This window comes from Parambassis ranga, chromosome 13 (genome assembly GCF_900634625.1).
Source record: "Parambassis ranga chromosome 13, fParRan2.1, whole genome shotgun sequence".
Lineage (NCBI taxonomy): Eukaryota > Metazoa > Chordata > Actinopteri > Ambassidae > Parambassis > Parambassis ranga.
The window spans coordinates 14125614-14145189 of record NC_041033.1 but is presented as its reverse complement, the minus strand read 5'-3'; the positions used below and the strand labels follow the sequence as shown (position 1 = coordinate 14145189).

Below are 19576 nucleotides of genomic sequence, written 5' to 3'. Positions count from 1 at the left end.
CAAAATGTCAACACCAGGGGCCTCGACCATCCATCCATCCATTATCCATTAGTCCGCTTCGTCCTGCAGTGCAGGGTTACGCAGGGCTGGAGCCTATCCCAGCTAACTACAGATAAGAGGTAGGGTACACCCTGGACAGGTCACTCATCCATCACAGGGCAACACACAGAGCGACAACCATTCACACTCACACCAATTTAGAGTGACCAATTGTCTTTAGAATGTGCCACACAGGCACAGGGAGAATGAAATAAGATTAATTAACTGACATAGTTTGTAAACTGTAACTTTTTGTTTCATTCCAGTGATTCAAACAGCTGGGACACATTTCTATTTACCACTGAAAGAGAAAAATTCCAGACCTCGTTATGCTGGCACCACTTTCGGTTACACCAAAATACCTAACATGCCACACATAAAAACTCAGATGGTGCACAAATTATAACATAAACAGACACTCCTTAATGGCCTTGTGACTCACCAGGAAAGTGTATTTTAATGAGGGCCACCATTCCAACAACATTCCAAGGATTTAAAAACAATCATTCGGAAGTGTGCAAAGGTTAAATAATAACAATGCTTTACAGTAATATTCTGTAAGCACACATTCGTTTTATGTCAGTGGGGCTATGTTGAACAAAAAGGATTACATGAAAGTGCACATATCTGTGGCTCATAAAAGCAGAGATCATTAAATCCACCTGCAGGCAAAGAGGCAAACCCAGAGACTACCGGCTCTTTGGTACACAGTCTTATTTAAAGTATCACATAATAAACCAGATAGTGACAGAACAAGATGCTTTTCTGTTGTTGCTAGAGCTTAGCACACATATTTGTCAAAAAGAAAATCTGTCTGCAGCCACAGCACCTGAGGATGAAGAAGGATCTCTCTTGCTGCTTTCCGTCCCTGATCCCCAGCAGGGACACTGCTCGTTTCTTCCTGCTCGGTGTGCTCATTGGCCTGGCTGGTGCAGCTGTTTTTTCTTCCTTGGAGAGACTGACAGAGCTAAAGGCCCACCACCTCTGGGAAAACAGAATACAGAACTTCAGCCATGAGCATAACATTAGTTATGATAAGCTGAAATTCCTTTTGCACCACTATGAGGAAGCCCGGACTGCAGGTGTACGCACAGAACGAAGCAGGGCCTTATGGGACATCCCCAGTGCTTTCTACTTTGTGGGAACGGTGGTTTCTACAATAGGTAAGTCAAAACAAAGTCTGAGTCACAGTCTAGTCTATGTCTAAAAATGTGACACAAAAATGGGTGTGACATCTAGCATCAGCAACACCATGCAAGATAAGGAGGGAGCAGGGGAGAGGCGTGGGTTGTGGACACAGATAATCTGTACGGGATGCTGCTGGTGGCAAATTGTTTAAGGGCTATCTTAAAGCTCTTATGTGAGGGATTAAAGACCATCTCAGGAAAATTGACCAGTAGTGGCTAATAGAAAAATGACCTATACCCTGATATTAAAGCCACAAAAACAAAACAATGTTCTATGGAAAGGTTTCACTTCATTCTATAGAAATCAAAAGGTCAGGGAGTACATCTTATCCTTCTTGCCAATTCTTGACAAATTCTTACCATGTGGGATTCCTGGGTTTAATCTTTTATGCATCATTGTATGTGACCTTTAATAATGATCTGACACAGTAGTTACAAAATCCAAAATATGGGGAGTAACCCCGGTGTCCTCCCTGTATCGTGCTGCCACAGCCAACATTTTATTCCACACAAAATGACAGATACAAACAGATGAGGAGGCCATCTGGACATAGGTTATGTGATGTCATATTGATTTAGCAAGCTTCAAAGGGGAGCTCGTATTTTTCCTGAACCTACAGAGGACAAACACACCCCCAAGCTAAAACAACCAGCTTCAGGTTTGGAAATCAATTTACAGCCTTCCTCTCTCCACTACTGTTAGCAACTCTGTGTCACTGTGGAAACAGAGGGGGCAGCCAGCTTCAAGTTTAGATCAATTTCCTTTTTACAACTTACAGTTTTTTCTGATTGCTTAAACACTAACTATGATTCTTATAGCACAATTTCTAAAACTATTAATAGTTTTAGCAAAATCACTCACTGAGTTTGCAAAACTAAAAGCAAAAAAACTGCTTTACACTCAATTTGCACTTTTGTAACACATAATTTGCAATTGTATAAATATAATCCACTTCACAGCACTCTTTTTGTAGAGAAGATTGAAGCAAGGCGTCTGGACTTGTAGAGTTTTCTAGAAGACGTTTCGCTGCTCATCCAAGCAGCTTCATCAGTTCTAACTGTTTGGTGGGGAAACATGGTTTATATGTGGTTACAGACCTATGTGGGTGGGTCTGGGTAAAACTTAAAAAACTTACAAACAATAGCACTAAATGTTTCCATACTTACCTGTGATGTTCTGGCTGACTGGGCCAGGTGTGTCTGCAGCACAGAGCACAAACTGTACCAACCAGCTCAGAGGGGAAGAAGAAGGAGCAACACCACATCAGGAAGGCCCTGCAAACATGTGGCTACCCGAAGTGGGCACTCATCAAAGCCACAAAAACAAGACCCCCCAACAACAAGAAGAAGGACAACACCAGGCGGAGAAAGAACATCTCCATTCCATATGTGTCAGGAGTATCAGAGAAACTCCGCAGGATCTTCAACAACCATGACATCCCGGTCCATTTCAAACCTATGACAACACTGAGACAGAGACTGGTTCACCCGAAGGATAAGATTCCCAGGGAGAAACACAGCAATGTGATATATGCAGTCCAGTGCAGTGAGGAATGCTCTGATCTGTACATTGGAGAAACTAAACAACCACTCCACAGAAGAATGGCTCAGCACAGGAGAGCCACCTCCTCAGGACAAGACTCAGCTGTTCACCTCCACCTCAAAGACAAAGGACACTCCTTTGAGGACAACAACGTTCACATTTTAGACAGGGAGGAAAGGTGGTATGAAAGAGGAGTCAAGGAAGCCATCTATGTTAAGCTGGAAAAACCTTCCCTTAACAGAGGTGGTGGCCTCAGACATCATCTTTCTACCACATACAATGCAGTGATTCCATCCATTCCCAGGAAGTTTGCACATACTCACAGTAAGAACAAAGGGCGGTCAACCAGTCCCCCTCCGGCAGTTTCATAGTCGTTAGCCAGTCGTTAGACACACCTGGCCCAGTCAGCCAGAACATCACAGGTAAGTATGGAAACATTTAGTGCTATTGTTTGTAAGTTTTTTAAGTTTTACCCAAACCCACCCACATAGGTCTGTAACCACATATAAACCATGTTTCCCCACCAAACAGTTAGAACTGATGAGCAGTGAAACGTCTTCTAGAAAACTCTACAAGTCCAGACGCCTTGCTTCAATCTTCTCTACGTATGATGACCTGGATGACTGAGAATCTTCATCAACACAGCACTCTTTTTGCTGAACTGTAAACACAACTCACTGCTTTACACACAACTTCCAAATGATCAACACACTCCTAGTAAAACTACACACATTTATGGCTGGTATTTACACTATTTTGCCAACTGTCTGGCTACACTGTCACATGTGAGAACTGTTTTACATCATTAGTTCACTTTGAAATCAGCATGAGCTCTGTAAATACAGTTTCTTGTGATTGTTTTGATGTGTGTGAATTAACATTCATACTTGAAATTTGAATCCCTGTGTGTTTATAGAACTATTTATGACAAAAGTTTGACTTCACATGTAACTACTGTACTGTAACTAATCCAACCAAATCTGCTGCCTTGAGCAGTTTACAGTTTTTTCTGATTGCTTAAACACTAACAATGATTCTTATAGCACAATTTCTAAAACTATTAATAGTTATAGCAAAATCACTCACTGAGTTTGCAAAACTAAAAGCAAAAAAACTGCTTTACACTCAGTTTGCACTTTTGTAACACACAATTTGCAAATGTATAAATATAATCCACTTCACAGCACTCTTTTTGCTGAACTGTAAACACAACTCACTGCTTTACACACAACTTCCAAATGATCAACACACTCCTAGTAAAACTACACACATGTATGGCTGGTATTTACACTATTTTGCCAACTGTCTGGCTACACTGTCACATGTGAGAACTGTTTTACATCATTAGTTCACTTTGCAATCAGCATGAGCTCTGTGAATAAGCCACAGGTAAGCTTCAGTGTGGAGAACAATGGAGGGAGAAGGAGACTGAGAAGAGAGAGAATTAGAGGAGGATGAGAACATGAGGAAGCAGGAGGAAGAGGAGGAGGACGAAGACTAGGAGGTGAATTTAGAGGAAGAGGACGAGGAGGGGAAGAGGAAGGAGGAAGAGTAAGAAGAAATAGAATTACTGATGTCATCAGAGCTACAATAGTGGATCATGTGATCAACCACTGAGGGAAGCTGGACAACGGGTTCAGCCTGAGCCGCTACACTGTAGCAAGCATCATAAGGACATATTGATGAGAATGGGTTAGTACAGTTCCTTCACTCTAAGTTTTGTAGGTGTACCATACTCTAATGAGAAAAACAACAATACTGTACATGTAAAACTGAAACTGTTACTCCACAGAATTACTAGACATCCAGCATCTGGAAGGAGGCATGCGAGGATATGGACCAGGCATCATGTCAGGCCTGGATACGGCACTCCAGGAGACATGTTCCCCGGTGCCTTGGACTAGAAGACATTGCATGCATGTGATGTTGATGAAATTCTGTGGCCGGACCCAGAGAGACAATGAGACTGATTTTCTCTCTCTCTCTCTCTTTCAGTGAAATTGTATGTTTTCTTGTGTTTGTTTTGATGTGTGTGAATAAACATTCATACTTGAAATTTGAATCCCTGTGTGTTTATAGAACTATTTATGACAAAAGTTTGACCTCACATGGACAGACCTTGTGCACAGAGAAAGCAAAAGCCAGATGTGTTTTCAGTTAATACCATCAGTGTGTAGTTGGCACATTGTGTGCTTAGTAATATGGTGGTTTGTGTTAACTGTGTGGTACAAAAATACCATTTTTACAAAGGTTTGAAGAGTTAAGCAAGATGTATTAGCTTTTGCAAGAGATCTACAATGTTTTGCTGATTTGGTGTAAGGTTTTTTTATTTGTGTGTAGAGTTTTGCACAAATAGCCAATAGTTACAGAAATGTGCTTAAGCAATCAGAAAAAACTGTAAATAACCACCATATCCATTCTAAACCCATGACAACACGTCATGGGTTTAGAATGGATGTGGTGGTTGTCATGGGGACTCCACAGGACAGAGCCGGGTCAACAGGACATGACTCAACCTCCACAGGACATGACCCAGATGTTCACCTTCACCTCAAAGAAAAAGAGAACAGAGACAGATGGTATAAAAGAAGGGAAGCCATCTATGATAAAAAAAAAACCTCCCCTTTCCGGAGGTGGTGGTGGACTCAGACATCATCTTTCTGCTATCCATCGCCAGGAAGTTTCCCATCAACTGACGTGTCCAATAGTCATTAATCATCTCACAATTAATTCTCTCATGAAAACCTGCGCACAGGGATGGAAATAAATAAATGCATCCTGAGCATCTGGAACTTGCTTTCTTATCTAATATTAAACAAAGGGAAATACAATCACCGGCATTAAATAAAATATCTTTCCCAGGGTAGTGCTACTAAGTTCTCCTGATTAAGCTGATATAAACAATGGAATGGGGAGGAAAGAGGCAAAAAAGAACCTCCGCCACTGAGCAGAGGTAATTTAGACAGTGACAAGTTGACACAAAGACCACACACTACTTCACAGCAACTGGGAGGAAGAGGTTGTCCTACTGTACATTTCCTTTTTCGGGAAGTGAGTCTTGTTTTGGTTGGCACACTGACTAAAGCACTGCAGAGTTCACAGCAAAAAAAAATGTACGGTAAAATGACACACAGGTGGGAGTTAACCTTAATCTTTGTTTTTCATCATATAATTTCAAAAGCATTTATTTAGCATTTGACAACAAATATTTGACCCAGCTCTGTTTCTCACAGGGTTCGGAGTGAGTGCACCATCCACCACAACAGGGAAGGTGCTGCTTGTTTTCTATGGGCTGCTGGGCTGCTCAGCTACGATACTCTTTTTCAACCTCTTCCTGGAGAGGGTGATAACGTTGCTCAGCCTTCTGATATTTTGGTGCCACACATGGCAAGACAGTCAGTGTGGGCGTAAAGACCAAACCAGTGAAGGTGACCCAAATGAAGAATGGAAGCCATCGGTTTATCAAGTGATGCTCATCCTTTTTGTCGCCATTCTCCTGGTAGCATTTGGTGCTGCATCAATTTATTCAGTCATGGAGGGGTGGACTTACTTAGAGTCCCTCTATTTCTGCTTTGTAGCATTCAGCACTGTGGGTTTTGGGTACTTCGTAAGTGGTCAGAGAGAGCACCATGAGGACACCTGGGCATACCAGGTTGCAAACTGTCTTTTGATGCTACTTGGAGTGTGCTGCACTTACTCCCTTTTTAACGCCATCTCTGTAATCATCAAACAGGGAATGAACTGGATCCTCAGGACACTGGACTCAATGTATAACAGTATCCGGCACTACAAGCTAGATTTCGGACCACTGTTCAAACTCTGCTTTTCTGACTCTGAGGCAGTGTGAAATATACAAGGTTATTTACGCAATGACATGATACAGACCATGTATGTATTTGATTATATAAGCTTACACTTAGAGAAAAACACATCTATAACTCTTACAGAGAGTTAGGGAGGAACTCTTTGATGCGGTGAAGGCCGAAGCACTAGGAGGTACGGATGTAAGATAAATCATCCAACATAGAAGGGGCAAAGGGTTTCATAGTCATAAATATGTTAGACCAATTATGATAATTAGTAGGTGGAGATAAAGGGGCAACATGTCCCAATATGGGAATACCTACGAGGGTCTTGACAAATGGTTTATCTATTATGCAAATGTACCTCAACTTTCAATAAAACAAACCTGTGTCCAGGGGAAGGGCAGAACACTTATGGAGGGGAGTGAAGCAGACTGAAAGGCCTGTGTTCACGGTGTTCTCCCTTTTGCAAAAGGTGAAACTACAAAACCCAGGGTATTTTCTTTCACTCAATGTTCTGAATACAGGAGATGGAATCTGACAATCCGGGGTGACCAGGGAAGGTCACGACAGCAGCAATGTGTTACTGTAAAGTTGACACCCACAGACAGCCGCTGCATGAGGTTTCCGGTTCATGCCACCTCAAAATGTCGCAACCCTGCGTTCAAAGTGCTTCTAAATGCCTCTGTGATGAAGCAGAAGTGAAAACTGTGTGTCAAGGGAACAATGTGGGACAAAGTGGGACAGATCTTCATATGAAAGCAGTGTAGTTTGTAACACACCACTGCCTACATGAGTTCTTAGATCATTAAACGAATGATGGAAAGAATCTGGAGCTCTATGATTCAGTCAGTAAACTTTTCCGGGTCATTGAGTCAAATGAGTCACTTGAACCAGTGTTGCCCAATTGCCAAAAAATATTGTTATAGTCGGTAATCCACAGAGCCTCTGTGGTGAGACAAGAATCAAGATTCTTCATTATCACTATGCAAGGCACAATGAAATTTAGTTCAGCAGCTCCTGGCTTAAGGCACACAGTTGGACACATGAAATGAAAAAAGACATGCTTAAAGTATATCTAAATAAAATTTAAAATCGAATAAAGAACAGTGACAAATCTGTATGACTTAGGATGCCAGTTTAACAAACATGTATTTGAAAGTGCCTTTCACACAAATATCAAATGATTGCAAAATGTGCAAACCAGTTACAAATTAAACAAAAAACAAAGCCAGTGTGACACAAAAAGTTTCCTGACTACATTGAACATAATAAATACTCTAAATCTGTTCAGAATGATCGCAATCAATGTTGCAACAATGAGCTCAGAATAATCCCAGCAATGTGCTTAAAACAGCAGAAATTAAATGCACATAGGTCACATGACTGACTCATGCCTGAACACGGCCTTTCTGAGACGGAAAATTTTGGCCCGAGCTGCGGTTCGGAGGAACTGGGGTAACTGAATCAGGTGACACCTTATGGCAACACTGATTCATACTGGATGTCCTGTGTTAACTGAGTCAGTGGTATGTCAGGTGAATCCCATGAATCTGTCTTGTTACCGAACCCATGCTGTGCTGATCTACTCGACACGAGTCTGTGTATTTGCTGTGTTTCTAATGCTACAGGAAGCAGCTTGCTGCATTCAGAGGTGCATATTTTTGCTGATTTATGATGTTACTGGAATCTTAAGCAGTAAATTTACCTGCTAAGTGCCGGGCAACTGGATAGTGTTATATTAGTGTCACAAGCAACCAGGAGATTCATATCATTCAGATTAATGTGGATTTGGAATCATGAATCCTGAGTCAATAAAGAGATTCAAATCACTTAACCCAGGTGGGACTGATGCTTTCTAACATTAGACCACATTTGGTGTAAATGGTCCTGGGAACTCTGACCAGGGCAATGCGTCTAAGCCATTGACAGTGGAAAAAAAAAACTATGGACAAAGCTTCCATGATGTCACTCGTAGGTTTCTGAAGTGCTGTTTTGAGTCCCTGTATGAGGCTCGTTGAGGCGTCACAGTCTGCCAAAACTCTGAATACATACTGACATTTACACATCTTTTTCTAATTTTGGCTGGTCACGTTACTAAACTGGTAAGAACACTGGACACAATGGACACAGATATATAGATATTTAAAAGGCTCATTATCCCTCCCATGTAGAGTGAAGGCAGGGTGAAAGCCAGTAAACAAAGTATGTAATTGTTGTGTTTTAACTATGGTTGTCATCTGTTTGTGAGTCATGTGAATGGGCATTTATGGTGCAATCTTTCTGTTTAGATGTTTAGATGTGACGATAATGACAAAGTCAGCACAGGCTTTCTTCTGTTTTATGACTCAAGGATTTAATAGTTCCATAACCTCCACTTTCCACAAACACCTACACACCAGACCCTCAAAAATATGTTCTTAATTCAATTTGCATTTTTAAGCAGTTACATAATTTGCTTCCTGTTCCCCTCCTGTTTAAAGTGGAATTGAGATAATGATAGCTCCCTAAACACAACCCACTCCTTTAAATGTCACATAAAAATGCTTGGCAATCCTTTGACAATAGATTAGTGTTGCTCCAGAAAGCATACCAATTTATAATGCAAGAAAAAAAAAGCTGGAACTGCTGACACAGCAAACTGGACCAAAGGTCATATTCTAACGTCCCATGGTTGGATGCTGCAGTAGATAGGCAATACCAGACTAATGTTTCCCTCTGCTGGAGAGTTTGTAACTAACATAACAAAAACGAATCACATATTGCATCATAAAATTACATCATAAAAAACTCAGCTGGTACTCAATTCTCACAATGCAGAGTCAAGGAGGATAATATAATTCATTACAAAATAATGTCCATAAATATTCTTACTGTAATAATATTTTTTGTAAAAAATGTACGGTATGTAGATGACTTAAAGCAAGCACATGAGTAGTAACAATAGTTAAAGGTGTGAAATGGTAAGTTAGCATCAGATTTTAAACACTTTTTAAAAACTCACTTTTAGGTCCTTACACTCCCATTCTCCTTAGTACTTCTCTGACCTTCTCCACACCCAGTCACTCATCTGCACACACCCCATGCTTCACAGTTCCGGGTTGGAACCATTTGACAGAGCCTTCTGTGTTCATGCCCCTAAACTTTCGAACTCACTGCCAGCACACAAGGAAACCACCGAACAGTCCAAGGCACTTCTCCTAACTCATTTGTCCAAAATAGCATACACAACACTCTGTCCATCCATCTGTCCATCCATCCATCCATCCCTCCATCATCTATTAACCTGCTTCATCCTAGTGCATGGTCATGGGGGGCTGGAGCCTGTCCCAGCTAACTTCGGGTGAGAGGCAAGGTACACCCTGGCCTGGACAGGTCACCAGTCCATCGCAGGGCAACACACAGACAACCATTCACACACACACACAAGCACACCTACAGCAATTTTGAATGACCAATCTTTTTCTTTTTTTCTGTTTTGTTATTTTTTAATATCTCTGCAATGTCTAATGTTAATTCATGTATATTTTCTAGGTCATGGTTCTCCAGAAAGTGCTTTGGTGTTTAGAAAAGAGCTCTATAAATGTATGTTATTATTATTAGTTGTAGTAGTAGGCCTAGTTGGGTATATTTGCTTCTCCATGTGAGGAAAACAATTGTTTACATTTAGTTTGACCATTAGCAGTCTTGGATCACGTTCATTATAACACAGGGGCTTTTTGTAACCACATTCTGAAAGGATTTTAATTAATTTAATTATTGTCTATGGTTTTCCTTTTGGACAAAACCACTTGGGGTGCCAAAAATGTCCTCAAAGCCAGACTAACTGCACATGCATAAGTCTTTAAAGTAAAAGCGGTATAGTTCCTACCGACATAACGGTGCATGCACAGACAAATGAAAAATCACAAATAAGAGACCATGTAAATATTGCTCATTAAGTTTACATTCTGAAGCACATTATGTTGCCTCAATTCACTCTCTGATCAGCTGCCAGGTTATCACTGATGCATGAAATATTCCCCCTCAGTACAACTTGCTTATCTATTAGCACACAGTTTGAATTTTTAGTTATGCACTCAGAAGGTTACCGACTTCTAATAATAAAGGATAACGGGTGCTTTTCATTCATTATTTGAGGAGAAGTTCAAGCTGCAAAAGTGTGCTGCAAGGTGAAGTTCCAGCTGCAGAAACAACAGAAATAGTTTGTGTCTCTCAGGCCCCAGGCAGTTTAATGTCACCGTAATCTGATCTATTTGTGTCAGTGTACTTAACTATTCTTTATACTAATGTTAAATATTTATGAGGGTTATAATTTAAATATTTGGACATTGTTAATCCTCCATAATTTAGTGTTTTCCACATGGGGCAGTAGGGGATGGTATCTCTGCGCACTTTGTTGATAAAATGCAACAATAACTGCATATTTTTAAGTTTCGGTTTAACTTTCAAATTTAAACATTGGATGTAAATTTTAAGTGAAACACACGTTGACGTGGAGTGTACTATTCTGGTAAAAGCTTTGAGCGAGACCAAACATTTATAGGACGTCGGCGGAGGGATACAAGGTTCATAGAGAGGCATAGGTTTCCGGGTACTTCCACTCAGTGCAGCACCGGGATACAGTCTACTCAGATTTCCAGAAACATTTATCTTCGCGTATTTTCCTATAACAATTAATTGCTTTATTATAGTCACTGTCGACTAAGTTAAGCGACTACAGTGTCTTAACTTGAGTTTCTTGTCGTCTTCACAAAGCTTGAAAAGTCACCGGGACAATGGTAAGTACGAACGGGCTAACGTAAACGTGTGTAGCACTGCAAGCTAGCGTTAGCTTGGTATCGATAGCACTGCCATGGATTGAATAACGTGCAGTTACAGGCGTAGTACGCCATCTAGTTAACTGATTTTGAACTCATATTGAAGCTAAAGTTATTTTTGATATTAAAAACCTACAGTCTAACGTCATGTGCACCCACACTGCGCTGGATGTGCATGCATATAGCGTTACTGAACAATCATGTCGGCGGCTCTGTGCAGCTGGTTTCGTGGCTTTCTGTGCTTTCAGCAGCAGATGTGAGAAAACCATTTTCTTTATCAGTAACTGTCATCTGCGCAGCTTACTCGCTGCATTGAGAGTGAGAGCCGGCGGCCTATTTCCTGCTCTAATGTATTATCAGGCCGATTATGTAGCGGTTGTAACTAATGTGTCGTTTATTTAATTCTCATACTTGAATAAAGGTTTGCAGCATTATGCTGTCGTTGGCTTGGACTCGAGAGTGGGCGTGGTGGTTAAGGGAGTGCTGTGTAAAATGTGTAAATCATTCTGAATCTAAGAAAAGCATTACAACCGTAATTGACTTGCTAACTACCATTTTGTCATCCACCCCCCCATAAGCTGCTGCAACGCTACTCTTGCAGGCACATCAGCAGGCTGTTTTGAATGTAGTTTGACATGCGCAACAAGCGAAAAAAGGGGGTTGTAATCGACGCCCGCTGTGATTACATAACAATACGGCTCACGGGTTGTGTGTAGTTCGCATTTGGCAACAATTGTTTGAGATATTGCACAGAGTTTCACGAGGAGTCGCAACATATTTGGACTTCTTGCAGTACCACCATGACACCATCTCCTCCGTTACGTATTGCGCCACGGCGGTGAACCGCATTCTGCTTGTGCTGAATGATCCTCTTTGCCACCCCTCCGCATTGAACCAAACCATGCTTGGTGCAGTAGGCTGTCGGGACCCGCAATGCACCCTCTAAAATGGGAACTATTTAAATAAGCCCAATTGTGGCACGGCTAACTAGTTAAATTGATGCCTTTGTGTCTGATCCTGTTTCTTGTCACTGGTTAGCCATATTGTTAAAGAAAAAATAGACGCATGGTGCCATTGTCTTTTCAAAGTGAGGAAACTTGAAACATGCTTTAAGGTCCTATTCACTCATATTATGCTCAAACATAATGTGTAAATGTAGTTTGACCTTATATAAGATGTATTTTTCTGAGCAGTTTTCACAGCGGCTCTATGTACTGTGCTGTGTTGTGATCCAGACACTGCTTGCTTCAGCACCACCAAATTGGTTGGCAGTGGACAGAGTGGATTCTCTGCAGTCTGTCTCGCTCTCCAACCCCCCACTAACATGGTGACTCATTGAAATTGACTCCAAGAACACGTGGCATGAGTTACAGATATGTTAATGTTGAAAATGCAATGGGCTGCGAGAGACTCATTTCTGCTGTCTGTAGAGGAAAAGCATGGACCGTTAAGCTTTTTGTTTATTTGAGGGATTAGACTTCCCTTTGATCAGACTTGAGTAAATGGATCCCTTCATAACAACATAATTGTTGGAGACTTTATTTAAGAATTTATTTAATGCAGTTGCCTAAAAAATGACCCTGTCAATATGAAGTACTGCTACAAAGCCACACAACTGTTATCACAGGGGTTGATTGTTCTTTAAAAAAAAAAAAAAAAAAAAAACTGACCCTAACATGTTCCTTTAAAACAATAAAAAGAGGTGGTTAGTTGCGGTGATATTCAGTGTGCTACATTGGCGACCCTGTTCGTGTCTCACTAATTATAGCAGGCATGTGTATTTCAGGCTGAGGAGTATTTATACCCGTCCCTCATCACACTTTCTCAGCCTGAAGTGGGCATGTTGACTGACTTAGACAGGCCTGGTAAGGGCTCACGTGGAGGGCTGAGTGATGTCTCATATGAAGATGGATAAGAAATTTTAGTGTATGGGTGTAAATTAATTCTATTATTAGATTTTTAAAGGAAAAATAAATGTGGAGCCGTAGTTTTTATAAGCAATATGACAATCCTGTCAATTCTACAGTGCAACAAGTCTTACATTTTATATTTAAATAGCACCAGTGGGAAAAAATACTTGTGGCTACTGAGAATAAACAGTATTTTAATTATTACATTGCAGCTGTAACCATAGTCTTTATCAAGGTCATAAGTCTAGGTCCAGTGATCAGGTTATACCACAGTGGGTTTTGAATTTGTTTTTTGTCTAAAGTGCACTTGCATCGGCAGATCTCTTTAGGTTGTGGACACAGCCGAGCCCCGCTGCAGGTGTTCTTCATTAGGCTTGCTTGCAGTTGAATGTCTTTATTGTGCCTTTAAAGTGACGTCCAACTGAAATTATTTTTTGACTTTTGTTCATAACTTGATATTTAACTGCTGGACTTGTTTTCTGACACTCATGACCTTCACTTAATGTGCAGCAGCAACCACAATAAATGTTTCCTGCTGTACTGTTTTTGTAATTTGGACATATTCATTTCTTTAATTTGCAAATAAGTATGTTAATAAAGACTTTATTTTACTTATTATCACTACCAAAAGATAGTATTTTCATGACGGACTATAGGTGTTTATGAGGCTTATTCTTTTGTTAACAGGCAGATCAGCTGACTGAGGAGCAGATTGCTGGTGAGTGCATACCTTAACCATGTTTGGTTTGTTTTAGCTTTAGCAGTGCCCTAATTCACCCCCAAACTGAGATTAAAAGAGCCAGAGGTCTGTCGGTTCTGGTCCAAACAGTCTGGTAAAGACAAGTAAACTTGTGCACATTTGTTTTACAAATTGTACTGAAGTTTGCAGCAGTGCTTTTATGTAGAGTTTGCTTGGCATTGAAATGCTAAGCAGGTGTTTTTTACTTCTCGGACTCTGAAATTGAAATGACTTTAATCAAAGTGGCAACTAATAGCATTATGTCTTTATAAATGCACAGAGTTCAAGGAGGCATTCTCCCTGTTCGACAAGGATGGCGATGGTACTATTACCACCAAGGAGCTCGGCACTGTGATGCGGTCTCTGGGACAGAACCCCACTGAGGCTGAGCTGCAGGACATGATCAATGAAGTGGATGCTGATGGTGAGGACAGAATGTTTAACACATGCATGTAAACTATTTACAACGTTCGAGTGATTCTTGGGTTAAATTTTCCTTTTGACAGTAAAAGATTACTGTTCAGATTTTTTTTTTCAGATTTCACTGTTTTATCCTCAGTACAGATGTGTTTGTCACTTACTGCTTACTCTGTGCGGCGTTTCTTTGTGTTTTTATTGCCATGTCACATTGTTTTAGAATGTGATATTACTTGATTGCCACATACATACATTTTCTTAACTTCTTTGTGTTTCTGTGAATGTGTAGGTAATGGCACAATTGATTTCCCTGAGTTTCTGACCATGATGGCCAGGAAGATGAAAGATACAGACAGCGAGGAGGAGATCAGAGAAGCCTTCAGAGTTTTTGACAAGGTGCAGTAGGACTAAGCTGACTGAGTTCATGTAGGTTTATGTGTATAGCGTGATGTGAAACTGGTAGACAATTCGGCTTTCTTTTGCTTGGATGAGCTTTAAACTACATTAATCTGTATTTCTGTTAACAATTTCCTTGCAAACAATACACATTTAGTTATCAGCTCAACATAGTGGGGAGTAAAAACATACAGCATCAAGTGTTGTTGTGTAAAACTTCAAATAAATACTGTGACACTAAGTCATTTGCCATCTTTGCAGGATGGTAATGGATATATCAGTGCAGCCGAGCTTCGGCACGTCATGACCAACCTAGGCGAGAAACTGACTGATGAGGAGGTGGACGAGATGATTCGTGAGGCTGACATCGATGGCGACGGGCAGGTCAACTACGAGGGTGAGATGTTTGTCTTCTGCAGTGCCCCTTGTTAGCTTGCAGATGTTAAAAAAAAAAACAACTGACTTTTTTGTCAGAAAAAAAAAATACAAGTACATAGTTTTATCTTTAACAGTTCTATTTTACTGAGCAACAGGTTTGTTGACTATGTTGTCCGAAGAACGGCCTCCTCTTTGTTGCATCTATAATTTAAGTGCTATTTTCTATTCTTGTTTACAGAGTTTGTCCAGATGATGACTGCCAAGTGAAGAGAGCTTTAAAATTTCTCTAAACGTTGCTTGTCCTCCTAAGATCACTGTCTTTAAGAACCAAAAAAGGAAGAATTATGTTAAACCCCAACCCCCAAAAATCTGTAGAAATTTGCAATTTGTGCTTCAGTACATCCAACTACTTCTAAGGTATCTGTTCAAATAAACACCAACAGAATAATCCCTATAGAAGTCAATGGACCAAGCTTTAAAGAGGGCCGAAGCCCCCACACTTCAGACCAAGATTCTGCTGAGTCACCCAGCTTCTGATTAATTTAGAGGAAAGGGCAACACTGAAAAGGCTGAGGGATAGTAAGACATGCTACAGTTTGTATAGAGAAGTTGGCTACTTAATTTTTTCCAGATAGACTTCAACTAAGAAAATTGAACTCTCTTGCACCAGTGACGATTCTCTTAATACTGAATTGAGTACTCTTCTTGCATGCACCCTTTTTGTGGCCATCTCTTGTGACAACAAGGAGGCTCTGATCCCATCAGAGGTAGTGGTCAGACTGTGTACACACTGGAGGTATATACATAAATATATAGCTATATATCTGTCAAATTTGTGTCACTATTGATTATTGCGAGAGCAAATAGTTGCAACGTAGGGTGTTCATCGGTGCTCGGCTGGAGATGAGCATTTTTATACCTCGGAAGAGTTCGGACAAGGATGAGAGACTGAAAGGTGCTGGAGGTTTTCTCTCCTGTGGGATTTTTGTCTCGTTTTGAGTCGTGGGCTTTTACTTTGCCTGCAGCACTGATTGAAGACAGTAGTGCGTTGAATTACTTCAGGAGGATTATTGTAAAAACACACTTGAGGACTGCAGTGAAAACATGTGTTCTGCAAACAGATAATAATCCTGACAATACAATATTGATGTAATGCTTTATAAATGTGTTCTCAAATAATAATGTATTGATGACAAACTTTGCTCACAAAATATATCTCTATATATATTAGTGTATCGTAAAGTTTGCATTGCCTATTGTTGTAGTAAATGACCTGTGACATGTTTTCTCTTTGGTTTTGAAATGTGCCATAATACTCTTTAAAACAAAAAACAAAAAAAAAACGCCTCAACCTTCTTGCAAGACTCGTAGTTCATTAGAATATAGTAAATCTAGTTACTATAAACATTAAAAAAAATACATGCAGTTGAACATATTTGCACTTTGGTATAAACCATGTGGATGTTTAAAAAAAAAAAAAAGTTTTGTTCTAAAAGAAGAAAAAGAAACCAAATGTCACTGTTGCTGCTGCTGCTATAACGACTCTTGTGTTTCACTCATTGCTCGTCTTGTTAGTGTTGGATCTTCAATTTGTAGTCCGGTGATTCAAACTTAAGTCTGCTTGCTGTTTTACTGAACAGGATACATACACTGTATATTCACAAATACTACTTGTAGTTGGGATGATGTGCTTCATTTGGGCAGTTAAGAGTGGGACTGTAGACTTGCAGTTGGTTTCAGCATTATAATTTTTTTTCCTTGGCTAAAGTTAGGAAGCAGGTTTGCTGAGGAATCTGATTTCCTCAAAGCATGAAGCTTAAAAAAATTGCGAGTTTGAGGCGTTCTAATTGGTTATATTTGAGTCTGATGTTGGAAAGTAAATGGTAAATGGACTGTTAACTTCTGAAGGTATCTCAAAAATGTAAAGATGTGATATATTTTCCATAAATCAATAAAATTGACTGAGCTTTACGTCACCTGCACTTCTTTGCAGACTGTTTACTCCACTGTTATTGCACTGTATCCTTCCTCTGCCAGTGTTCCTGTGTTAGAAAGGAGTTCTAATCTCATCCAGACGGTCTCAGATTGGGTCAGGGCAGGTCACCCCAGCCCTTCACTGGAGGAACTATCCCGGGCACAGGCTATATTTAGCGGCTCATGAGATTGCTACAGGAGCCTGTGGTAATCCAGGTCAGCAGGGGTCACGACCTCTCACTCATACACTACAAATGCAAACCAGGCGCCCTGCCTCGGACTGATGAGCAAGATCAAGAGCCAATGGGGTGAGGGTTCTATATGGGCCAGGTAGATGTGATTGGACACATGTAATCGTGTGGTTAAGTAGATAAGGCAAATGAATTAGAAAACAGGAGCGCACTCAGCAGGACAATAAGAGCCTCACAGGAAGGTGCGATTATCCCTCTGTGGTTATGTAATGACAGAGGACCTGTTCAGTATATACACAAGTGCTCTATTAATTCTAGATATTGATCCAATTTAAAATAATGTACAGACTGCATTACTCTAAAACTTATAAAAATAAATATAAAGAAAGATGGGAAAAAAGACAACACTGCAGTGACAAGCAGCCACATGTTTGTTTCTCACCTGATGACTGCAGTAAATATATATTAATACATCAATCAGTGGGTCAAATGTACACACGGAATCTGGTTTGCCATTTATTTGTAAACTCAGAAATCAAAAGAATTTAGTCATTTTGTTGTTCATGTTTGTCATAACTGTTATTTTACACAAAAGTCCAGTTTTAGTTCTCCAGTCTTGTTTGTGGTGTCTTTATACTCCTGCGGAAACTGTGACAGGAGACTGCTCAAAAACTGGATAAGGTCCTAAAGTTACGATGGTTGACAATGGTCAGTGTGAAGTTACCCCTGCATACCCCTTGGTGTAAACAAGAAGGGATTTTTCAGGGATGTCAACACTAGGTGGTGGTGTTTCATTAAATTCTATCTTAAAATCTGGATCAAGAACAGAACGTACTGAGCTGTGTGGCTGAGGCAGGAGGGAAACAAAGGCACCGAGAACGTTTAATGAACAAGCATCTTTCAGAAGAGATGGAATACACATTTGGTCTACGAGTGCAGAAATCAGTTCATAGGGTTACAGGTGCGTGCATGAACTGCAGGTCAGTCATGCATTTGTTTGAGTGCACCACACCCACTTGCCTACAATTGTGTACACTTTGCAGTGTAATCTAATCACCCGCTGTGCTTGTAAAACACTGAATACTCCTTTCTATTCTCATTATGCCTGAAAGCCTCTCCACTGGAGCATTACATAAACTACACGATGTAATGCAAACTCCTGAATAGTGCTACTATTTTTAGGATTACAATATTTGTACAGTTGCTCTGATATACTGTATGTTGTGCACACAATACACTGTGCCTCCTCTTTCCAGGGACTTCCCTCTAGGCATCAGATGACTGTGTGACACAGTTCACTGTTGTGTTCTTCGGGCTGCTCCGTCTCATTGTGCATGTGACTGAGACAACAGTGAGCACATCTGCTTTCATGAGGACCTTGCATAAACTTCCTTCTTCCTTCTTCTCAGCAGTCAGAGCTTTGTCTTTAAATATTGGATTTGGAAACCTTTCATTTAAAACAACTTTTCCTGAGAGTCATTTCATTAGGTCAACATTTGACTTAATGAAATCAGATCCATTTTCACACTCAATAATGAAATATTTATGACTATTTACCAACTTATTTATACTTTCATTGTATGCTTCACTTTACTTTTTCTTTTTGTTTCTTTTACCTCATTTATATTTTGCCGTTTCTTTAAATATTTTACTGTATATACAGTACACAGATGTAGTTTGTAGCTAACTTTCTGGCTTATTGTCTAAGTTTAAATAGTAAGACATTTATATGTCTTATTGATTATAGTATTTTTATGATTCATGTTTATGTTTTATTGTCTTGTTTTAGGTTTTATTTATAGTTTTTTTTATTCTACAAAACTAGGTGCAATCATGTCCCTGTTTTTATTCCTGTTTTTACCATGTTTACACTGTGAGTGTGTGGCAGGGCAGTCTCTGGAAAGCACTTGTATAAAAAGTGCTACATAAAGATTGATCGCTAGAATACTCAAGTGAGTGATGTGCTTTACATACTTTAAATTTCTTCATCATTTTCCTGCATTATTATTGTGATGTGTCACAGGGCAGGCAAGCTTGTGCACATTCTAATAGAAGGTTGTACTTCCAAAAAAAAAAGTCCTTTAAGGTGGCTGTATACCTAACTGGAAAGATGTCATTTTCAAAATCCATTTCACACATAATGCTTGCTCAATCATGAGAGACTCAGCGAACTGAATGA

The 19576-nt window shown here is 40.1% G+C and overlaps 2 protein-coding genes across 2 annotated transcripts; both read left to right on the top strand.

The window, feature by feature from the left end:
* The first annotated feature begins 874 nt into the window (after positions 1–874).
* On the top strand, positions 875–6616 carry LOC114445111 (potassium channel subfamily K member 13). The gene is made up of 2 exons (XM_028420071.1): positions 875–1202; positions 6003–6616. Exons 1-2 carry the CDS (start codon positions 875–877, stop codon positions 6614–6616), a joined length of 942 nt encoding a protein of 313 aa, XP_028275872.1.
* A 4530-nt stretch (positions 6617–11146) lies between these two features.
* On the top strand, positions 11147–17208 carry calm3a (calmodulin 3a (phosphorylase kinase, delta)). The gene is made up of 6 exons (XM_028418865.1): positions 11147–11353; positions 13990–14020; positions 14322–14465; positions 14748–14854; positions 15116–15251; positions 15471–17208. The coding sequence occupies exons 1-6, from the start codon at positions 11351–11353 to the stop codon at positions 15497–15499; spliced, it is 450 nt and encodes a 149-aa protein (XP_028274666.1). The 5' UTR covers positions 11147–11350; the 3' UTR covers positions 15500–17208.
* Positions 17209–19576: the final 2368 nt, after the last annotated feature.

What these genes read in the sequence shown, in the direction of transcription:
- calm3a (XM_028418865.1), top strand. An exon ending in GACTGAGGAGCAGATTGCTG is followed by an intron (nt 14,021 to 14,321) that starts GTGAGTGCATAC and finishes ATAAATGCACAG; the next exon opens with AGTTCAAGGAGGCATTCTCC. An exon ending in CCTTCAGAGTTTTTGACAAG is followed by an intron (nt 14,855 to 15,115) that starts GTGCAGTAGGAC and finishes CCATCTTTGCAG; the next exon opens with GATGGTAATGGATATATCAG.
- LOC114445111 (XM_028420071.1), top strand. Translation starts at nt 875, where the DNA reads ATGAAGAAGGATCTCTCTTGCTGCTTTCCGTCCCTGATCCCCAGCAGG. An exon ending in AACGGTGGTTTCTACAATAG is followed by an intron (nt 1,203 to 6,002) that starts GTAAGTCAAAAC and finishes TGTTTCTCACAG; the next exon opens with GGTTCGGAGTGAGTGCACCA.